At 37.2% G+C, this 24,323-nt stretch overlaps 2 protein-coding genes across 3 annotated transcripts in view; both read left to right on the top strand.

Moving 5' to 3' along the window:
- The window catches only part of LOC126875915 (myosin-2 heavy chain-like), a 49,452-nt gene that overhangs the window by 7,359 nt on the left and 17,770 nt on the right, over positions 1–24,323 (top strand). The window lies entirely within an intron of this gene.
- Positions 8,638–24,323, top strand: part of LOC126875924 (venom serine protease Bi-VSP-like) — a 59,760-nt gene continuing 44,074 nt past the window's right edge. Inside the window, exon 1 of the mRNA XM_050638835.1 lies at positions 8,638–8,742. Within this exon, the coding sequence (XP_050494792.1) occupies positions 8,640–8,742 (103 nt within the window). The 5' untranslated portion in view covers positions 8,638–8,639. The remainder of the gene's footprint in view (positions 8,743–24,323) is intronic.

Here is a 24,323-nt window from a genome sequence, read left to right as displayed (position 1 = left end):
TCCAACAATTTTTAAACCTTTACAAATTTTCCATAACATACTAAAGGAATGTCAGTAATTTGTCATCTCAGTATGCCAATTTCCTTAAATTATGCCAATTGCCAATGTATGCCAATTTGTATAAAATTTAAATCCACCTTCTATTGGTAATCTAAAAATCATTACTTTCTTCAATAATATAGGAAATAATACCTTAAAAATTGCTCAAGAAATACGCAAAATGCGTCGAAGGTAACCGAGCCAAAAAGATAATAAATAAATAAATAAAAAAGAAATAAATGAATTTAATAGTAAACACGTGGGTACTTGTTGAAATTTGCACCATTTGACGCGAGCAAGCCGTTCGAAAGGAAAACACGTTCAGCCGCCAAAGCTGTGGAATTGAGATCACTTAATTCCGTTTGAATCCATCCATTCTCGTTTAATGGCCTATTTGTTTTCAATATCATATCATTTCCAAACATATCGTTCCTGAAAGGCGAAACAAAATGGCAAAACAAATGTACAAAGGTGTATATCAACGTAAGTGTACCTGTATGTCTATATTCGAGATTATTTATCTATTCAAGATAACAAATTAAAAATACTATATAGAGGATTTAATTAATGTGTGGATCAACGTATGTATCACTATATGTAACAATAATATTGACTGTATATGTACGTGTGTAATAAAAGATTTCCGGTTTACAATGTTTACGATACTGATATAAAAATACCATATAGAGGATTTAATTAACGTGCATATCTACGTATATATCATTATATGTAACAGTAACATTATGTGCATATACGTATAATATTGGTTAAATGTTAAATGTTAATATTGGTTAAATGCGTTAAAGTGAAATGTTATTTACCTATTCAAGATAGCAAAGTAAACATACCATATAGAGGATTTACTACTGTTAACACTCGGTATTATCGTATTCAAAGTATTTAACCAAATAATTTGGGAATCCAGCGGACGAGCTTGTATTTAATATGATTATATTTAATATAACAACTTTACTCAATATACGCGTAGGATTTTAAATGTCATGAGGGTTGCAGCGGACTCAATTTTAATGTACCTCGATATCTTAGCTTCTTATAATATCCTAATAAAATGTTATTTATCGATTACAATTGTCCTGTCGTATTTTATAGTGTTTGCTTTATAAATGTGAACTTTATTCAAAAAGAGTTCATCGATGATTATCCATTACAGGTTGTTAATAAACCTGAATTACGCACAAAGGAATTGCCGTTAATAACTTAAGATTCTCTGCCCGCCGTACAGGGTACATATAGTAATTATTCTCGACGATCGTAACGTTTAAGTCCAATTCGAGCTTATAGTCCCATGCGAGTTAAACAACGACAATAGTTTGAATTTCTATTTGTTCGTTTGTCGTCTGTTTATACCCGGAGCACCTGCTGTAAACCAATACAAAATTTATTAGATCTATAAATAACACATATAAAACTTATTAATTTATAATTAATATAAAATAGGAGAGCACGAAACTTCCTATTTGATGGATATGTTAAATCTTTGTAAAAAATACCATATCATTAGTATCATTTTAATCGTTCTAAAGGATTTAGCCGCATAAAGCTGTGACCCTTGGAAGAATCGATGTTCACGCGTGACAAATTGAAATTGTGCGAAGGTTCCGGTACGAACATCACAAGCCGAACATCGATACCAGGGGCACAGGCACATGTTCTAGGTTCATTATATATTTATAAAGGGCTGACGATTCAGTGGATGGTCCGGGTAAATTTAAATTGTAAATGAACGCATTGCTGGTTTCAAGTAAAAGCCTGGATAAGAGCGGATATGGTATGAGAGTCTGTCGTGGAAAGGGGAACAGGCCGCTTTTATTTGTAAAGTTTGAATCTCCTCGATATTGAAGATGTTGAAGCTGCAAGTATGTATTTCATTTTAATCCATTCGAGACCGAGATTTAATTGTAAGACGATACATAGGTGTCGGTACGATCTGAATGTTTAGTTGGAATGATTCTGTGTTTTACTCTCTCCAGGGTATCCTTTTCATACTTTGATTTTAAATCGATGACAATCTTAAATAGTATGCCTCATATTTTTAAAATATAAAATATAAAATATATGTAATATCGTGATATAATGTGTTTACAAAGAGTGGACAATAGAGATGTTAATCAGAAAGAAAAAGACGATTGTTGTTCAACCTGAACTATTCACGCCAAACGCACAGAAAACAGCGCAATCCACACTCTCTCGGCAACGCCACTCGCAACCTCTGTCTCCGCTCAGCTCGCACTCTGCTTCTCGACTCGCACTCTGTTTCTCGACTCACACTCTCTGCTTTTCGACTAACTCTCTGGTCATTGCCGCATTCTGTTGTCTTTTTCCTAGGCCCACCGCACACGTGTTCTGCAGACGCTCGTGGCCAGGGTCACGTAGGTCTTTTCCACGAAACTATACACTTGAAAAGACCGATGACACATTGATGGGCCCGACGGCGCCTCGGCTCTCGCGACATTGTTCATAGTTCGCCCGATATTTCTTAGGCCTTTCGTCCACGATACTACACATATATATATATATATATCTATACAGATACACAAGATATACAGATTATTATTTATAACGTTTTGGTTTTCTTAATTGAGTCATTCATTTAATACAAATTTTTTTTTTTATTTATTTGTTGAAATTACAATCAATTCTCGCGTTGAGAATTTTCAGTAATTTTTCTGGCGTGGCGCAGTGACATGGCTGTTTATTTACAATAAGTTAATACTTATTATAGATAGATATAATTTATAATCTATAAGTATTATAAGTAAGTGCATATGCTTGATTTGGATAATTAAATGAATCTAACGTTTAGGTCTAGCGGGTAGTGCCTCTTCAGCCTGCGAATCTGGTCCGTCGTATCGAGTAGTCCAGTGATTAGGGGGTTTCGGTGTTTGTTGATTCTTTTGCTGTATCTGTTGCTATATTTTGCTATTTCCTCTTTGACGGTGGGTATCTTGAGGTCGCGGTGTATTGTTTCATTGGTTACATACCAAGGTGCGTTAATTAGGGATCTTAGCGTTTTCGATTGAAAGCGTTGGAGTATTTCGATGTTGGAGTTACTTGCTGTTCCCCATAGTTGGATTCCGTAGGTCCAGACAAGTTTTATTACGGTCTTGTAGAGGGTAATTTTATTCTGTAAATTTAGATTGGAGCGTCGGCCCGTGAGCCAATAGAGTTTTTTTAGTTTGTCCTTTAGTTGCTTCCTTTTATCTGAGATGTGTGTCTTCCACGTTAGTCTCCTGTCCAGGGTCATGCCCAGGTATCGGACTGTGTCCCTGCTAGGAACTGTTGCATTGTTGATGGTGACCTGGGGGCAGGTTTGTTTTCGAAGCGTGAAGGTTACATGTGAGGATTTCTTTTCGTTGACTTTGAAGCCCCATTTGTGAAACCACTTTTCCATGGAGTCGAGACTTCGCTGGAGAGTGGATGAGGCTATTACCGGGTCTGCGTGGGTAGCTAATAGCACTGTGTCGTCTGCAAATATCGCTATTGTTATATCGTTTGATATAGGTAGGTCGGCAGTGTAGATGGAGTACAGTAGGGGTCCGAGGACACTACTTTGGGGTATGCCGGCTTCTATTGGGAATGTTGCGGAAGTGGCGTCTAGGCATTTAACCATGAATTGTCTATTGGTTAGGTAAGATTTTAGGATGGAGTAGTAGGGGTGAGGTAGGATCTTTTTAAGTTTGTATAGTAGCCCTTCATGCCATACTTTATCGAATGCCTGTTGGATGTCTAGGAAAATCGCTGAGCAATATTTTTTCTTTTCGAGTGTTTGGCTGATCGTATGAGTTAAGCGGTGGATTTGCTCTACTGTAGAATGATGTTTTCGGAAGCCGAATTGGTGATCTGGGAGTGTTTTCAAGTTCTCTAGGATTGGAAGGAGTCGGTTCGTGAGCATCTTCTCGAATAGTTTGGACAGGGTAGGTAAAAGACTGATTGGGCGATAGGAGCAGGTTTCGTGTATCGGTTTACCGGGTTTAGGGATGAGGGTAATCAATGAGATTTTCCAAGCCTTAGGATAGTGTTCCAGGCGAAGGATAGCATTAAAAATCGATGTGATGAGTGCTATCCCTTTTGTGGGAAGTTCCTTGATTGCTCTATTGCCTATTAGGTCGTGTCCTGCTGCTTTCTTGGGGTTTAGGCGACTGATTGTTTCTATAGTCTCAGCAGAGGAGAAGGGTTCGATAGGAGGGGACATTTGGAAGGGGGTGTGTAGGTATTCAGTAACGTCCGCGGCGGCTTGGGGGGAATGGGGTTTGAATACTTTTGACAAGTGTTTTGCAAACAGGTCGGCTTTTCCTATAGGGCTTCGCGCCCATCCACCTTGCGGACGGCGGATAGGTGGGATTATTTGTGGGGGGCGTGTGAGTTTCCTGGAGGCCTTCCATAGTGAGTAGTTGGCGTCGGCTGTGGGGGATAAGCTGGCGAGGTATTTATGGAAGCAGTCGTTTTTATAGTTTGTTAAGGTTCTGGATAGTTTTCTAGTTGCGTTGTTAAGTTTGCGTTTGTCCTCCGGTGTTCTGTGGGTCTGCCATACTCTTCTTAGTCTACGTTTTTCTGCTATTTTTTTTAGTATGTATTGTGGATATTCTTGTTTGCTGTTAGTTGGCTTTGTCGGTGTGGAGAGGCGGATTGCGTTTATTATGCTCGTGTTTAAGTATTCCGTGGCTGCTTCGATATCTTCCTTTGTTTTTAGTGGGGTGAAGGCTGAGGTTGAGTGTGTAAAGACTTCTCTGAAGAGCTGCCAGTTGGTGTGTTGGTTGTGAATGGAGCCATTAGGTGTACTCTCGATGATTGTTGAACTGACTGTTGCTATCACGGGAGAATGATCAGAGGAGAGATCAGCCGAGGAGTTGATCTGGACGTGTCTTGATGGGATATTTTTAGTTATGAAGAAGTCGAGAAGGTCGGGTATTTTGTTGGTGTCAGTGGGCCAGTATGTGGGTTCGTATGTGGTGAGGTAGTTGAGGTTGTTGTTTATTATGCTGTTTAAGAGGTTTTTGCCTCTTGCTGTAACCAGTCTGCTGCCCCATTGGATGTGCTTGGCGTTATAGTCTCCTCCAACTATGAATCTGTTGCCCAGGGTGTCCAGGAAGTTATCAAAGTCTTCTTTGGCGATGGAGTGTCTGGGAGGGCAGTATACTGCTGAGGTGGTGATTGAGCCATGACAGTCTTCTATTGCTACGTTTGTTGCTTGGAGGTAGTCTTTCTGGAATGGTGGGAGTTCGTAGTGTTTAATACTTGCTTTGATTATTATTCCGGTGCCACCGTGGGCCTTTCCGCTGGGGTGTTGGGTATGGTAGAATTTGTAACCATTTATTTTCAGGTAGCTCTTATCGGTGAAGTGGGTTTCCGATACGAGCATTATGTCGATTTGCTGGTGTTTTAAGAAGAGTTCTAGTTCACGTTTGTGTTGCGCTAGACCGTTGGCGTTCCAGAGAGCTATGCGCCTTGGTTTTATTTTGAGTCGGGGCATGCTAATTTTTCCACGATGAGTGTTAGTAGCGATAGCAAGTGATTTATTTGCTCCGATTGTTTCTCTATTAGCTTTTCGAGCCTTGAGGAGTTGTCTGCGTTTGGTGGGATGGGGACACCGTGGGCCTTTCCGCTGGGGTGTTATTTAGTACAAATGATAAGAAATTAGTAATAATTCACAAAAAAGGGATATTGTAGTAGAAATATTATAAAAAAACATTTTCTGTTTTAGTGTAGAGTTACTCCTTCTTACAGACAGTGTCGTACAAATCTGTACGTCTCTGAGAAAATGTAGGTATCTGAGCCCTTACTTCCTCAACAACTTTTAGATCTGATAGAAAAAAGAAACATACGAAGTAATAAGTAATGCTTACTAATAAATTCAACAAATACAGAGGAAGATGGCTAAATCGATAAATTAACGAGACTAAAAATTAATTACATCATGGATCTCTCGCTTTTAATTTTAAGCTGTAAATTACCGATATCGGTGATTGCCATATTCTCTTGAGTTTCCAAATCGTAAAGAATCTTTCCCCAGGGATTGGTCAACTGTGTATGCCCCCATGCGACGTAACTTGCTGAAGGAACACGAGCCGGTGATATGCAAGCAACGTATAATTGATTATCATTCGCTCTGGAACGCTGAAGTAATGACCAGTGCAGTGGTCCAGTGGTCATATTGAATGCCGCTGGATATATCAGCATTTGGCAACCTAACCCAGAGAAGCAGGAAATATGAAGCCACCGAATACCAATTAACTTCGTAGTTGCACGGTTCACATTCCATCATTTCTGAATATGCGAGGACAGTCCTCTTATTGTGCTTTTAATTCTTTTATTTGTTTCATTTTCAGCAAATATACTGGTTTTTTAAATTAAGCTTCTTTTTATACAGAGTTACCGATTATATTAATTTTATATAGAATATATTTAAGAAAGATATTTAATTTTTTGCTAGTTAAGTATTGATCGATTAAGTTACTGTACCTTTGTTCCGATAAATGCGTGCCATTTCCTCGAATCTAATATCATAGCAAATGCCAATACCTATTTTGCAGCCCTTCACATCGAACGTCGTTAGGGAGTTACCAGGACTGAGTGAATCACTCTCTCGAAAAGTAATCTTATTAGGAATGTCGATGTCGAATAGATGTACCTAATAACATAAAAATGTAGTCGCTAATTCTATTGCTGTAACTTTTGTAATTTAATATCAAAGTTACCAACTCCTAAACTTTAATTATTTTTTATTTAATAACTGACAGCGTTTTTATCACTTTCTTTTATTAAAAAATCTTATCATTTAATAATGTTTAAAAAGGAGAAAAAATAAGTATAATAATATTTTAAGTATGTGAAAAATTTATATTACACATTACAACAAAAATGGGCGTTTCCCGTATCATAACGTATTTTATAAACCGTAAATTATAGAATTGGTTATAGTATACGTATGTACATATGTATATTCCTAAATTATTCCTAGATAGAGTCACTTTCTTCACCCCAATATTTTCAAATCCAAAGCCATAAAGGAATATATTACTTACCTTTCGGTGTTTTGCTATCAAAGTTCCATCGGGACCCCAAATAGTACAGGTATTGTACAATTTATCGCCCTCTATTTCAGGCATCGTACCACCAACTACATAGATGTTGTTTTCTTTAGCTGCGTTCGATGAAGCAACGCTCGTTTCACCATCAGGAATACTCTCGGCGTATTTTCGAAAGTACTCTGCATTGCAATATTTCAATTAATGAAAAATAACTGTCTTTTGTTCCAACCATAAATTAAATTGAAATGTTTGTCAGTTTTTTATTTTTTAAATTATTAAAATAACTAAGTTTTATATTTCGACTTAATTAAATATGCAATTACTTAGCTAATAGTATATATAATAAATTGTTTCTACAGGTTCAAAATGAAAAATGAATATTTAGAAATATTTAATTACGACAATGCTATTTGTGTTAGCATCAGTGGCTTGTTACTCAACGACTTTGCTAGTACTTTTTCAAACATAAAGTTAGTTTTCAATTAACACTTATACTAGAGGCGGAATTATAAATGCAAAATAATTGATAATACTAATTTATAAGTACCTAATTATTAGTATCTTAAAAAATATATTTATACAAAAATCACGATAATCATGAAAATGGGGAAATCCTATATTCTCGAATCAATTCACAATTTATTTTGTATATTAATTAGATTCCGCGCTCATCAGTACGTACTCACTGGCGACATCGAGAAAATGTATCGGCAATTCCTCGTACGACCAGAGGATCGGAAATATCAAAGGATATTATGGCGCAGCGCGAGAGGAGAAACAGAAACATATGAGCTTAACACCGTAATACTCTTATCATAGTAATAGAAGCAGTCCTCAATTCCCGCCCGCTAACTCCTATCTCCACCGATCCAAATGATCTCCTAGCCCTCACTCCCGGACATTTCCTCATTGGCGATTCATTAATGTGCTTACGTGATCGAGATTTCAGAGACATTCCATCGAACCGACTCTCCAAATGGCAGCATATCCAACAGCTTAAACAACATTTTTGGAACCGCTGGCATAAGGAGTATTTGAACGAGCTAACCAACCGCAATAAATGGAGCAAGGGTGGACACAGCATCCAAAAGGGCACAATCGTCATCCTCAGAGAGGACAACGTTCCCTCCATGCATTGGCCTCTGGGCCGAGTTATCAAGGTTCATCCAGGCGCCGATGGTGTCATCCGGACAGCTACAGTTCAGACGGCAAAGAGCATTTTGGATCGGGGCGTCAAAAGGCTTGTCCCACTGCCAATTCAACCCGATCTCGAGAAACCCGAACAACTAGCCACCGAGACGAAATAAGATGGGAACTTCAACCACACCTCCCTAGTTTGATCGGTACCCTCTCAACGGGGGGAGAATGTTACGCCATGCGGCTTACCATAGGTCATATTCTTAACTATCGATCGCGGCACTATAATGTCGCAGACGGATCGTCGCGTCTGCCCGGCAAACAAACATTGTAGTGGCAAGCGCATGGTTCATTAAGCAGGGCGACTTCCAGAAACGTCGACTCGTGGCCCGTATTTTACCTCGCAGTAAAAGAATGTGGCGTGATCCGAACGTAGTGGGGGTCACCTTCCAGAAAAAACGAAAAAAATCGAAAGGCGTTCAGAACTTTTCCAGAAGTCGAACCGTCAACACATGTGGTATGTCGCGCATTACTTATCAACCAAAACGCAGTTACATTTTTTTTGTTCCATTTATATCTTTCTAGTTAATAAGTTGTTGAAATAAACATTAATTTATTTGTGTTAATTCTGTGGAATTTCATTGAACTACCCTTATTATCATAATCGAAATAAGGGGATCGATCAGTTCGTGGCGTCGATTATTTAATCGTAACGGGAACTTACAACTCTCGTTGACGTGCTATCTCGCGATCGCGTCTCTCCGCGAACGGTCGAAACGCCTATTTTTTAATGAACGACGTCTCCCACTAGAGACTTTCTCTCGAGAGCGGCTAGCATCCTTTTCTAACCACCGATATACAAATTGACCAATTAGCAGCAATGCCAATTTCCCTTACTTTCTGAACGAAGGTTGTCCTCGACGAATCCGATTTTTCCTCTGCAATATTTTTAAAGCTACACATTTCGAATTTTCCAATTATGCCGAAACAATTGCGTGAACCACTCTATATATTCCATACAATAAACTATTTTTTGCGTTTTAAAGTAGTTGAATATTTTATTAAAATACTCTGAGAAATTCTCAGGTTTCTGTGAAAATAAGATAACCCAAATGTAGTTGTGTTTCCTTCAGAATTATGCAGATTTTATTTGAAATATGTGAAGTGTAAGTGACCCCGACGTGATCGAGCTAATGAGATTTCAATTATCGTGATTCCGGGCGCGCCTACGATATGTCAAACAAGAATAAAACAGTTACGACCAGTGAAGAGTCCGCGTGCCTTTGACGATGCCCTAGAAGATAGTGCTATGGTTCTCCTTACTAGAGAGATAGCTCGCGGCGGCGAGCATCGCGGGCGATGAAGAAAACCTGAAGTACTCAGAAACCTGAGTACTTAGAGCGAATCGAGGACATAGCGTTGAATCCCCCGGCCACCACAATATGATAAAATCAAGGACGAAACACTTCTCTCTCCTTTTCCTTTATTTGTCGGCTCTACATCCATCCCCCTTGCTTACTCAAGTTGTTGTTTGTCTATATACGATTCAGCAGCTATGGAACCACATATGGGCAAGATGGATTGACAGAAAGGAAGCGGAGGATGTAATTGAAGGATGAGCGTTGTAATGAATTGGTTTTGGTTTGTAAATATATTTGTTATGTTCTTGCAGCACTTCTTCTTTGCATTCTCAAGTCCCTTGGACGGCCTTTAGGAGAGAACAAAGACACAAATGATAATTGTAGCTGCTGGCTGTAGATGTCGCTGCTAGGGTACTGCTGTATTTTCTTTTCATTTAAGAATCGTGGAAGAAAAATCGGACTACGGTCGCCGGGATTTAAGAACCCAGATCCCGAACGTTCGTAACTTGAGACGCTAACCACTGCGCTGCCGTTGTCTGGTATTAGTTAGTGTCGAGTTGTCGTATTTGTGCTGTCGAGTGCCGCCACATATGTATGCATTTATGAATTGAGTGGTTTACAAGTAATTACAATCGATATACATTACAAGTAATTACAATTTATTACAAATGACTCGCTGTGCATATTACTATAACAGTCAGTACTAATTCTATAGATCAGCAGCATTATAACCTTCCAATAAACAACCGAAAATCACGTCGTTGAATAATAAATGCATTCACTGTAGAACGAAATTATTATTACGAATATAAGAGAAACGATTTAAAAACCATGTATTTTTTCATTTAAATTATTTGCATTTGCAAAGGGAGATACAAAATTTTAACAACGTTGCAAATTATAAAGACACAAATTACAGTTTCGTGTTTAAGTTATTGTTCAGAGTTTGTTGGAATACAACGATATTAATCGCATACAGATGAGGTGATTGATCGAACGGATTCTTTCCTTCGTTGTTCAGCGATATCCTCATTAACGTGCGTTCGTGAGATGTACCACGGCGGCTAGCACGTGCATGCTCTTTCGAGAATTCGGCGGAAGAAGCGTAGGAATATGGATGGAACATTCCCGATGGGCACGTCGAGAAGCTACTAGAAGGTTCTGCGGCACATGTGACGCCACACAGACACCCACACAGGTCACACTCATTACTGCATAGGGAGTGGGGTTCAAAACCTTTTCAAGGGCCATGGGTCACTAAGCCAGTCAGTCTGTGTCTGTGTCTGTGCCAGTCAGTCAACTGTCTACATTCCAGAACACACACACTTATAATTCCTGTAATAATTGTTTAATAAATATCACATTATATTGTTTCAACACAAACATTGTGTCTTCCACAGATTATTAATCTTAATTCCAAGATTAAATTCTAACAGAGCTTCCTAATAATTATGGTACAATTGGTAAAATGATGATTTTACATGAAAAAAGTAAAAAATATATTAGATAATTGAAATAACGCGATATAAATATAATTGAAATAACATCAGTAAGAACGGATGTTTTAAGCTTTCGATTTTGAGAAAACAGGGTATGAATATGTTTAGTTAAAAAGCAATCCGTGTTTATTCGAGCATTCGCGGAGAGACGCGATCGCGAGAAAGCACGTCAACGGGAGTAGTAAATTCCCGTTGCAATTAGATAACCGACGCCACGAACTGATCGATCCCCTGATTTATTTATCCCGATAATAGGGGTGGTTCAATGAATTTAACACTTGTATTAACAGGTTAATATAGCTTGTATATTTAAAAATAATGAATGTAATAATAAAAACGTCACAAATTATTTAGCGATAAATACAGTTGATATGTTATAGGAATTCGACCCGACTTTGCGATATCTCTCAATGAATTCGTTAGACTAAGCAGTTTATAACGTTTGACTCTTCAGAAGGGACCGATTACTCTTCGATCCTTTTCGTTGTCTTCTCTGGAAGACGACCCCCACTACGCTCGGATCACGCCACCGTTCGCGCCTATGATCACGTATACCAGCTTCTTTATGCGGATAAAATAACGCACCGAAGGCGAATAGATGTTTCTGGAACTCGCTGCTTGACGACAACTATGCGTTTATCGCTACTTTGTGTATATCTCGACGGTCATGTAAGACGATCTGTTTGCGACGGTTAGGAACACGGCCTATAGTAAGCCTTGGGGCGTAATAAACGGAGAGAATAGAATAATCTACAGAATTATCAACGGTGAAGTATATAAATATACTAACGACTCAGAAAACATAATTGAAGTGAGTTGCTTAGATATGAAATTATTGTTAATAACTAAAAGAATAATAGTACAAGTTAGATTAGCAGAGAGACAAACGTGATTGTGCAGTGAGTCTAGGAAACAGGATAAAATATAAAACAAATAAAAATGGAATATGCAATACGTCCTATCCAAGAAGATTGGATACCAACTAATGCATAATAAAAGAATGTCCGCAATATTTGGAATTAAGAACAAAATTCTTAAAATAAACAACCACCATCTTTATGAACAGAGAAAATTGATTATTGAGACTAAAGAATTTTATTAAGAAACAACATGACGCTCAGAGCATAATAACTGAAGTTATAATAAGCTGAGCACAACTCAAAAACTTAGCTATGACCCTTTTGTAATAACTAACAAACAAACATTTCAAACTTAATTAATTATAAACAAGCTACAGATAATTTGAAGTTAGATATGAACAAGCTTAATAACAAAATTACATAAATAGAATTTTTCTTATTTAAATGCGACAGTTCGTAGTACAAAACAAATTTTGTTCAGGAATAAGGTTTTCTGAAAATTTCCAGCGAAAATTTTTGCAAAAATTTCCTAAAGGAATTATAATCTATGAGATAAATGAAATAAAAATACAAAAACCAACTGATATTAAAAGAAGAATGATTATTTTACAAGATCATATGAAACTGTGTAAGGGATTACATATGTAACATATTGTCCCGATGTACACATATTTGCGAAGCGACTTACTACCCTGTATATTCCAGAAACTTCTTAGTTTGCCCCAGCCTTAGCAATTTGAAACTATTTTATTAAAATTAAGAATTTTCCACATTAGATCGAACGCACTTCTAATAGGTACCAAACAGTATATATATATAGCAAGATTTCACATATCTCTAAATTATTCACAGAAAATTAATACGGCACATAAATTAGACTTCGGATTGTAAATATTAAGAATAAATAACCGATACAGTCTCACAAAAATAGAAGGATAAAGATAGAGATAAGGGATCAAAAACAACAGTTATTTTTCAAATTTGTATGAAAAGCCCTTAAGAAAATAAGTTCCTCCTTAAATTGAAAACAGTTATATGTATAGAAATCAAACTTGCGATAAAAGTAAAAAAGATAGAAAATAAGAAAATTGTATTTGTTTTTATGACTCACTTTTACATGTAGTATAATTTCCACCGCTATTTTAGCATAGAACGCTATTTTCAAACACGAACTGTTCCAACTCGATAGTCCCTTGCTTTATTGTAAACGGAAAATTCTTTCGTGTTCTCAACCAAATTTATCAAATTCCAGCAATGACACATGCTATGTGATTGTCAGTAGAACATGGAGAAATGTTTCCAGTAAAGTTTCGAGCGACTTATCGCCGATTTTCAGGAGACACTGCGACGATATCGCGTGTACAGTGCTTCTATCGGTGTTGATGCGCTTTAATACATGGTGCAAGAGAACACTAATAAGATTTCCCAGTGGGCCTGTAAATCCTTATAGATCACTCAAAAATATATCATATTGTTTGTTTCAACTACTAGCAATTTAAAACGTCGTCTACATATATTTAGAAAGTTAGCAAAGACATATATTTGTTCCTGAGCATGATTTCTATCAGTTGAGCGTTGTAGCAAAATGTCCGATACAATTTAATGTTGAATTTGTCTTTTTTTTAGGCTAGCTTGATTGGATTACAGGTAGATTTAAACGATCCGTGTGTTGCATCTCCAAGGCATTTTCGACTCATCGATACGCAGTGATACCCGGCAAACTTCTAGTGGACAAGCGACGTTGCTTGCAGGCAGTTTATATACATGTTTTGGCATGTGTTGTCGGCAGGCAATGTCTACAGACGCCTGTAGTCTGCCCGTACGCGCCTTAAGTTTCACTGACAGACATTGTCCGCCGATTACTACGACATCTGTCTGTGGACAATAGGCCGTCAGTGTGGAGTTATCTTTACCCGAATAATTTAAGAAATATAAAATAAACTTCAACGAAAAGTTGCTAGCTTCGATATCTTACTAATACAATGTTATCGAAATTGAATAAACCTCGTTACTGTATTTAAAAGGAAATTGCATTTATATTTCAAGTTTATAGAGACAACAACAACAACCAAACAAAGAATCGCAACGAAGAAATAAACGGATACAACAAACAGAACACTGGATCGAAGATAGAACAATAAACAAGATAGAACCAAGAAAACAACAGTAACGAAGAACCGGGGCGCAGAAAAAAGCACGAAGCGTGCGAGCTGGAGAGGAAACCTGTGACCGTCGGTGCAAGCGGTAAGCATACAAAATGGTTGTCGAGCAGGAATAATCGGCTGGAGAGCCAACCTGCTGGGACCGAGCTATATGGTGGCAGGTATCGCGTGGCGCCAGCTAAGCGAGCTGCCGCCCGAAAGGGTAGGTTTAACTTGTCCAATGATCCGCAAGGAGAGGGCAAGTCGCGCGCCGACCATCTATGCGCGCCATTCCCAAGTCGAACGCGAACATCTAAATGCGAAGCCAGTATGCGTTTTTACTGCAGGTATGGCGCGGTCGACCAAAAGGTCGGGCCCTCAAACGCACACATTACTTGTACAATTCGAGTGCTGCAGATACGGAAAAGCAATTTATAATTTATCGTAATTTATCGTAATGCGAATTTTGGCGCGTCGTCATAAATAGATTTTTATTTAAAACGAAATTGTTAAATATCCTTTTGTATCAATTCACATAACGTTAATAAATCAATATTAGACATATTACTCATAAATTGTACATATCTTTGTGCATATACGCATAGTTTTCGTGCATATATCAATATTTGTATATTTTATGTGTATAACTTTCATATGCTTTTCGCAAATTTTACATTCATAAACATCTGCAATCTACACGTTACGTTTTTCGTTGTATTTACAAGTACGGACATTAGATATTCTATTACATTCTTTTATTATAATCTTTTGATATATTTATAGTTGTTTAATTATTAGGTCATCCCATAAGTTCGTGCCGTTTTTCGAGAGGTTATATATGTTAAGATCGTTTACATACCTTTCAGTTTCATGAAAAAATGTAATCCCCCTCTCGTTGTACAACTTCTTCCCATTTTTCTGGTAGGTTCCGTCTGGATAAAAGTTCTCTTGTTTTTCTTTAAAATAATTTTCTATGCTATTTTTGAGAGTGTCAATATTTTCCAATTTTTTAGCTACTAAAAAGTGTTGTAATGCTCTGAACAGGTGGTAATCAGATGAGGCAAAGTCTGGGGAATATGGGGGATGTGGTAAAATTTTTCAATTAAATTCAGACAATTTTTTTGTAACGCTTTTCGCGACATGCTGTTTAGCATTGTCGTGATGGAAGATAACGTTGTTCCTATTCACTAAACCTGGCCGTTTTTCAGCTAGTGCTTCCCTTAATTTTTCCAACTGAGCGCAATATTTGTCTGAATTAATGGTATCACCACTAGATAAAAGTTCAAAATAGAGTATTCCTTTATAATCCCACCATACACACAAAAGAACTTTACGTGGATGTAACCCTGGTTTTGCACAGCGTTCAGGTGGCTGATTTCGTTGGGATCAGCTACGTTTCCGTTCAGGGTTTTCGAAAAGTATCCACTTTTCATCACCAGTTACCAGGGGCGTTTAAGGAATGGTTCACGTTTATTACGTGCAATTAATGACATGCACGCTGTCATTCGTTCAAGACGGTTCCGTTCCGTAAGTTCATGGGGCACCCAAACGTTCAACTTTGACACCATCCCCATTTTTTTTAAACACCTATGAATCGTTGTCTTAGGTATTTTCAGGACATTTGACATCTCTTGAACTGTCAAACTTGGTGATTTTTCAACAAGATCCCGAATTTTATCTCCGTCTGTCTGAGGAGGACGCCCGGAGCGTACCTCCTCTTCTAAACAGAAATTCCCAGCTCTAAAACGTTGGAACCACTTCCTACAGGTGCGAGATGAAAGCGCATTTTCTCCGTAAACAGCACATATGTTTTTCCTGGCAATTGTTACCGAACTTTCTTTCCGAAATTCATATAACATGAGATGTCGAAAATGGATACGCATTTCACTCGTGATTTTTTACTGTTAGAAGTCACTGTGTTCACTATATTACGATCTTATGCCCACGAAGATCTACTCTAGCCTGTTCTCGATCAGCTAAGCTCAAGTGCATTGGTCCCTTATCGCCGTATGTTTAGAAATCGACACATGAAATATATACACAAAAGTGTATAAATATATACACAAAAACTTATGGGATCACCTAATATGTAAACGATTTTGAACTATTTAATTTAATAAAGACCTTAGATCGACGGATTTTAATTGCTGTCACATAATCGTTAATTCATTACTTTTCCTCCAACTGTCACGAATTTTCACAAAGTGTGTATTTCGGATCGTTAATCTCATACGGATGTAAACATCATTTTCTTAATAATCTTGGTCAATCATGTATCACATTTTCTATAAAATCTATAAGATCAGCAAGTGCTCTAATACTTGTGAATAATCATATATCTTAATTCGTGCCTTTTGTATTAATACGGAAGCTTCATGCGAGAAAGAATTTTCGATATAAATGTTCTCAATGTTGTAAATCGAGTTCTGCCAGAGCAACCGAGCTAAACGGACGTGTAAAACAGTGCTTCAGAAAAAGTGCGGCAAGTGGGGAAGAGAAAGTTACGAACGGCAACGCCCATAGCTAAATGGTGGAAACTCGTGTCTTCTACTAAGAAGACTACAAGCAAAACTAAAATGAAAAAGCACATCCCACCGATAAAAATAATTAACAAAGACGAACAATACTACATAAATAAAACAACAAACATATCAAAACCAAGCCAACCAATAAACGAAGAACAGGAATGCTCAGCTACAAACGAAGTTGATATGAAAACAATACCAAACAATGAAGAGAATATTACCAATAACGAATTAACCCAACAGGATGAAAGCTGGAAGGTGGCAAGTTATAACAAGAAACGAAAAATAACAGGAAATTCAGATACAGAAAAGCAGCGATGGCTGCAAGAATTACCATTAAGAAACTCCTTCAGCTCACTTACGGAAGAAATAGACGACCCAACAACCAAAAACACAACTAAATCAACGCAAACTACAAAACCACCACCAATATTTGTCGACGCCCAGATAATAGACCCGCTTATTGATCGACTAAACGATATAGTTGGGAAGGAAAACTACACAATAAAACAAACAAAATTAGAACAAGTAAAAATTCAAATAAACACCCCAGAAAATTATAGGAAAGTGATAAAGGAATTAAAAGAAAAAACGCTGTGTACCACACATACCAGCTGAAAACGGAAAGGAGCTACGAAATAGTTATAAGAGGACTACATTCAAAAACTAACACAAAAAAAATTAAGTGACGAATTAGCAAAAATTGGTCACCAAACAAGAGCAATAAACAATATGACAAGATACGATACGAAGCATTTAACAACACACTGTCCATACGTAGGGAAAATAAATGAAGTAAATGTTAAGGAAATTCGAGGATTTGGAAATACAAATTATTGACTATATTTCCCACACAACAGTTATACATCTATATTACTCTCTGAAAACGTCTTGCACGCACGCTGGTCGCCAACCGACTATCCTAGATTCTTCTAACATCTGGCAACAGTCTTTTGTCTCCACTAAGACCTTGACGCCCTCTAACCCTTACACACACACTCTCATGTACAGTGTAAATGTATCACTTCCCTAACACGCCTCCTTACATTTATACTGTACACTTAATTTTATTTACATACTTGTCGAATTAACAAAATATTTAACATTTATCGCTTTATTTACATTTCTCTTATTTTACATTCATCCATGACCTAAACCTTTCAAATTTCTCTCTACACAGTGCCTTCGTAAAAATATCCGCAGTGTTTTCTTCTGTACTTACTTTTATTATGTTTATCTTATTTTCCTTTACGTACTCGTGAACGTAGTGGTAATGAACTTCGATGTGTTTAGAATTTTTTGTAAAAGTTCCGTATTTTGCTATACTCATTACTCCAGAGTTATCCTCATAGATTTTTACAGGGTTATCGTCTACATTTACATCGAAGATTTTCATTAGTTCTCTGATAGTCATTACTTCGCTCACCGCTTCCGATAGAGCAACATACTCTGCATACGTCGAGGCTTTTGTCACACACCTTTGTTTTTTAGACTTCCATCCAATTACATTTCCATACCATCTAATTACATACCCAGAAGTCGATTTCCTATCTATATGATCTCCTGCCCAATCAGCGTCCACATAACAATCTATCGTTTCGCACTTTTCATTTCTTTTATAATGTAGCCCTAAATCTCTAGTCCGGTACAAATATTTCAATATTCGCAAGGCATATTTAAAATGTGTCTCGTTACAACAATCTTGAAATCTGCTCAGATAATTCACACTATAACTTATATCGGGTCTGGTATTTACACTAATATACAGCAATGCGCCAATTAAATTCTTGTATCCAATGTCCTCTCTATTTATCTCAGCTTTTTCAATTTTTAAGTTGGTCTCCATAGGTGTACAGTACAATTTGCTGTTATGTAATTTATATTTGTTTGCTAATGATTCTATGTATTTCTTTTGGCTTAATCTCATTTCATTTTTTAAATAATCATACTCTACATTTATTCCAAGATATTCTTTTACTTCACCTAAATCTTTCATTTCAAATTTATCAGTTAATAATTTTTTTTACACTTTGTATCTTCCCTTTGTTTTTACTACAAATCAACAAATCGTCTACGTATATTAACAAATAAACAACATTTTCTCCCTCTTCATAAGTATATAGGCACAGCTCTATATTGTTCTTTTTAAAACCTAATCTCGTCACATACTTATCAAAACACTCATACCAGTCCCTCGGACTTTCTTTTAACCCATAAAGCGCTTTCGATAATTTACAAACTCTATTCGTTCCGTCCGCATATCCCTTTGGTTGATTTACATATACCTCCGAGCTTACTTCACCATTTAAAAAGGCAGTTTCTACATCCATTTGCTCAATTATTAATCCATTTTGACAACAATATGATAGCAATATCTTAAAGGTCTGATTACTCGCCACTCGAGAATATATGTCATCGGCTACGTTTCTTTGTTGAAATCCCCTTACCACTAATCTAGCCTTATACCTGTCCTCTGATTTTTTTCGTGTAAACCCATTTTACATCTAATACTTCTTTGCCTTTTACCCTTTCTACTAATTTCCAAGTTTTATTCTTATAGAGACATTCTATTTCCTTATCCATAGCCTGTTTCCAAACTTCATTATTTTCGCAACCAATCGCCTCCTCAAATGTACGAGGGATATCTACTTTACAATAATTTGCATGAATCTCGCAAATATTTTCCTTTTCTGGATACCTTACTGGAGTTTTCTTAATACGTGTAGATCTCCTAGGAGTGTTTGAGCTTTCAATACTACTATTATTTTCATCTTTCCTACCTTCTAACTCTTCCATATCCATACCATCCAATGAATAGTTATCTTCGCTATCATTTCTATCTGCCTCTAATGAATTTTCCTCAAAACCGATACATTTAGTGTCTGTCTCTATGACCTCTACATGTCTAGCTATTGTTATGTTCCCACCTAATAAGACTCTGTATCCTACTTCACTATATCCTAATAGAATTCCCATATCTGCCTTCTTGTCCCATTTGGAAACTCTTTTTTGTTCTGGCCTTCTTACAAAAACTTTACTTCCATATAGATGTAGATTTTTAACACTTGGTTTTTTCCCGAAGAATATTTCAAAAGGTGTCTTTCTTTCTATAGTATTCGCTAATATTCGATTTTTCAAGTATGCCGCTGTACAAACTATTTCCGGCCAGTACCTTTTATGTACTTTCGCTTCCGCTAACAAGCAACGCGCCATGTCCATCACTGTTCTATTATACCTTTCCGCTGTCCCGTTTAATTCATGTACGTATGTTGGGCAATTATTTATTCTTATACCTTTATCCCTAGCAAATTTATAAATTCGATTATTTAAATATTCTTTACCATTATCGAATCTTAATATTTTTAACCTCTTGCCCGTTAAATTTTCGGCTTCATTTACGAACTGTACGAAAGAATCAAAGACCTCATCTTTTGATTTTATACAATAGATCCTAGCTATTTTACTATAATCATCGATAAATGAAATGAAATATTTTTCTCCATTGAATCCGGTAGTCTTAAAGGGACCACATACGTCCGTATGAATAATTTCCATTATTTCCCTAGTCTTAGTTCGATTATTTTTGAAAGGTAAGTTATGCATTTTGCTTTCTATACACACCCTACATTTCAAAAGTTCCTTTTCAAATTCATTCGGTATGCCAGTCACTAGTTGCTCTTTACCCAAAATCTCTAAATATTTAAAATTTACGTGTCCTAGCATCCTATGCCATCTTTCCTTTTTACTCATACCACTACGTTCGGCGCTGTTTACTAAGTGCGCCGTTGCTGTCCATATGCCTGCTCTTGAGTTTCCATGCTCGCCCGTGCCGGTTCTTGATTGACGATGAAAGTTTCCACGTCCTCTGCTCGTATTGCCTTTGTTCCCTCTTCCTCTGTTTCGACCACGTGTTGGCCCATGCCAATAGCCGTTACTGCTTCCCGCTTGAACGCCATTTTGACACTCTCTCGCAAAGTGTCCTAATCTTCCACATCTGAAGCATCCTTCCTTTTTTGCAGAAAAGGCGTTGGTTTGCCTTTCTCCTCGATTGGATTTATTTTTCTTCTCTGCTATCTCTATTTTATTTTTTACATACGCTACCGTTTGATCCTCTTCTTTCAATGCGTCTATTATGTCCGCTATGTAGCTGTATTCTTCGGGTAACGTATTCAGCATGTAATTCAGCTTTTCCCTCTCACTTACTTGTGCGCCCGCACTTTTTAATTCATTGATTAATTTCTCAAAATCGTTAAAGAATGATGCTGAATCACTGTAGTTCTCCAGTCTTATGTTTTCCAATCTCCTTCTGCATACGATCTGCAGTGCCGTCGACTCTTTCAAGTACATTTCATCGAACCTTTTTATTATATCATACGCCGTTTTTCCTTCCCTAACATACTCCAATTGTCTGTTCGATATTGCACTATAAATTATATTAATCGCCTTCAAATCCTTTTTGTCCCAGTCTTCATCGTCTCTTTCGTTCTTCATTCTAGTTGTAACAACCTCGCATTCCTTATATTTGAGAAACATCGTGATTCTTTGCTTCCACATTCCATAATCCTCACCATCGAATATAGGTATCATGATTTCCGATCTCTCCATTTTAATTGATTCTTCTTTTTTTCTTTTCTTACTCAAGCGTTCCTACGTGCTCAAAGTATATTTTTTCCTCTGAAAGTTTTTTTTTCTTTACTGAAAACTCACTCGCAAGATCGTAACCACGCACTAAATATCTTGCAAAACTAGTAACCACGCTCTGCTACCATGTTAAGGAAATTCGAGGATTTGGGAATACAAATTATTGACTATATTTCCCACACAACAGTTATACATCTATATTACTCTCTGAAGAACGTCTTGCACGCACGCTTGTCGCCAACCGACTATCCTAGATTCTTCTAACATCTGGCAACAGTCTTTTGTCTCCACTAAGACCTTGACGCCCTCTGGCTCTTACACACACACTCTCATGTACAGTGTAAATGTATCACTTCCCTAACAGTAAAATGTTACAACTGTAATGGAAACCACCCAGCCAGCTATAAAGGATGCGAAATCAGAAAACAATCACAACGTAAACAGTTTCCACCACTTGGCAATAGATCAATCAATAACTACCAACCACAACAAAGTATAACGGATAATTAAGCAACATTGAAAGCACAAAATGAACCAAAAGCTATAAACGGAAACACCGATCCCCAAGGAAACCGCAGCTACGCGCAAGTAACCCAAAACATTAGACAAACAACGCCCACAAACAAACAGAATCAAAGCAACAACACCGAAGACGATACAGAAATCAAAGAAATGCTCAAACAATCCATTAAAGGTACAGAGATATTAAGAAAAATGGTAAGTGAGAAAAACACAATACTAAGGCAACAAGTACAACAAACAACAGTCATGTTACTACTCACAAACTTGCTAAGTAAAAAATAAAAATGGACATGCTTGAAATAGCAGCATGGAACTCTAACGGACTATAACAAAGGGCCCTAGAAACTAAAACATTCCTGTATAATAATAATATCGACATACTACTCGTATCGGAAACACACTTCACTATAAAAAGTTACATAAAAATACCGTACTACACAATATATGATACCAAGCATCCCTCAGGAAAATCACACGGAGGGACCGCAGTAATAATAAGAAACGACATTAAACACCACTAACACAGCCAAGCTAGTAAGGAATATATACAAGCAACCACCGTTACTGTACAAACTAGCAGCAACCATTTACAGTTGTCAGCAGTATATGTACCACCGCGACACAAAATGACATCACAAACGTGGGAAGAGTACTTTCAACACTTAGGTGACAAGTATATCGCAACGGGAGACTACAATGTAAACCACACGCTATGGGGATCAAGAATTACCACACCTCGAGGTAGAACCCTGGAAAAATACATTAACAACAACCTCAATATATTATCCACAGGAAGACATACTGGCCGACAGACCTGAGCAAAATACCTGGCCTACTCGATTTTGCAGTTACAAAGGGACTAAACGCAAATAAACTAAAAATAACACCCAGCCTCATTGCATACAGCCCAATTGCTTACAGAAACAAATTAATACTTTATAGCAATCCAGGGACACTATGCAACAGAACAACCAAATGGCAAATTTTTAAAGAAATAATCGAGAGCAAAACCAGTTGCAGCATCCCATTGGAAACACCCGAACACGTCGAACAGGCAGTAACACCATTGACAGAAACTATCCAAGAAGCATCATGGAAAACCACTATACCTGAACCAACCAACAGACAAACAAAAATAATTCCATCAGACATACTTGAAAAAATTAGAGAAAAAAGAAAAGCGAAAGCAAAATGGCAAAAACATAGAACATGAGAAAACAAAAAACACCTAAACAAACTTGCAAAGGAAATAAAAAACAAAATAAAAGTGCACAACAATAACGAATTCACAAAATTCATAGAGTCACTCTCTGCTCACGAGAACTCCAACTACTCCCTATGGAAAGCCACGAAAAAAGAAGAAACCAATAAAACTAGTCACAGCAATCAGGACGGCAGACAACACATGGGCAAGAAGCAACGAAGAGCAAGCTGAAGAATTTTCCAACCACCTTTGAAACATATTTATACCACATAATATCAACAACAGCAACCCCAAATGTCATACGGACGAGGATGCGTTTACCACTAGTACCTCAACTGACAACCACTATACCATACCTAAAACAACAGCACAAGAAATTAGAAACATAATCGAGAAAACAAAAAACAATAAAACACCACGAATCGACCTAATCAATGGTAAAATCTTGAAAAACCTTCCGCCAAAAGCGATAACACTAATGACAATAATATTCAATGCAATACTAAGAATCCAATACTTTCCTAAACTGTGGAAACTAGCACAGGACATAATGTTACCTAAACCAGGCAAAGAACCACACCAAACTGCATCTTACAGACCAATATCACTACTTCCTGTGTCTTCCAAAATACTAGAGGAAATAATATGCAACCGCATAAAACCAATAATATAGAAGGAAAAATTAATACCAGATCACCAATTTCGATTCAGAAACATACACTCCACTATAGAGCACATGCACAGGCTCATTAAAGAAATAATACTAGCATTAGAAAACAAACAATACTGTACAGCCCTCTCTATGGACATAGATAAAGCATTTGACAAAATAAACCACGAAAGCCTACTACAAACAATCAGAAAACAATTTCCGGAGCAAATATACCAATTAATAAAATCTTACTTAAGCAGCAGAACCTTCGTAATAAAAATCAAGGACACATACTCTGAAGTTAAAGACGTCAAGGCAGGGGTTCCGCGAGGAAGCGTCTTAGGATCAATACTATACACAAAACATACCAACAACTACCAATAGCAAAATACTGACACTCACGGACGACACAGCTGTACTAGTCAGGCACACTAACCCAGAAATAGCAGTCAAATTACTACAAGAACATATCACAAAAATAGAAAAGTGGCTGCAAGATAAACAAATAAAAGCAAACCCCGATAAATGCAACCATATTACACTCACACTGCGAAAACAGACACCATCAAACATCCTACTGAACGGCACGCACATACCGCAAACAAGGCAAGTCAAATACCTAGGACTAGACCACCTAGAAACACAACTCACATGGAAACAGCATACTAAATCAATAATAGACAAAATACAGAC

This window comes from Bombus huntii, unplaced genomic scaffold, assembly GCF_024542735.1.
Source record: "Bombus huntii isolate Logan2020A unplaced genomic scaffold, iyBomHunt1.1 ctg00000060.1, whole genome shotgun sequence".
Classification (NCBI taxonomy): Eukaryota; Metazoa; Arthropoda; class Insecta; order Hymenoptera; family Apidae; genus Bombus; species Bombus huntii.
The sequence above is the reverse complement of the archived record's forward strand: the minus strand, read 5'-3'. Positions and strand labels throughout refer to the sequence as shown.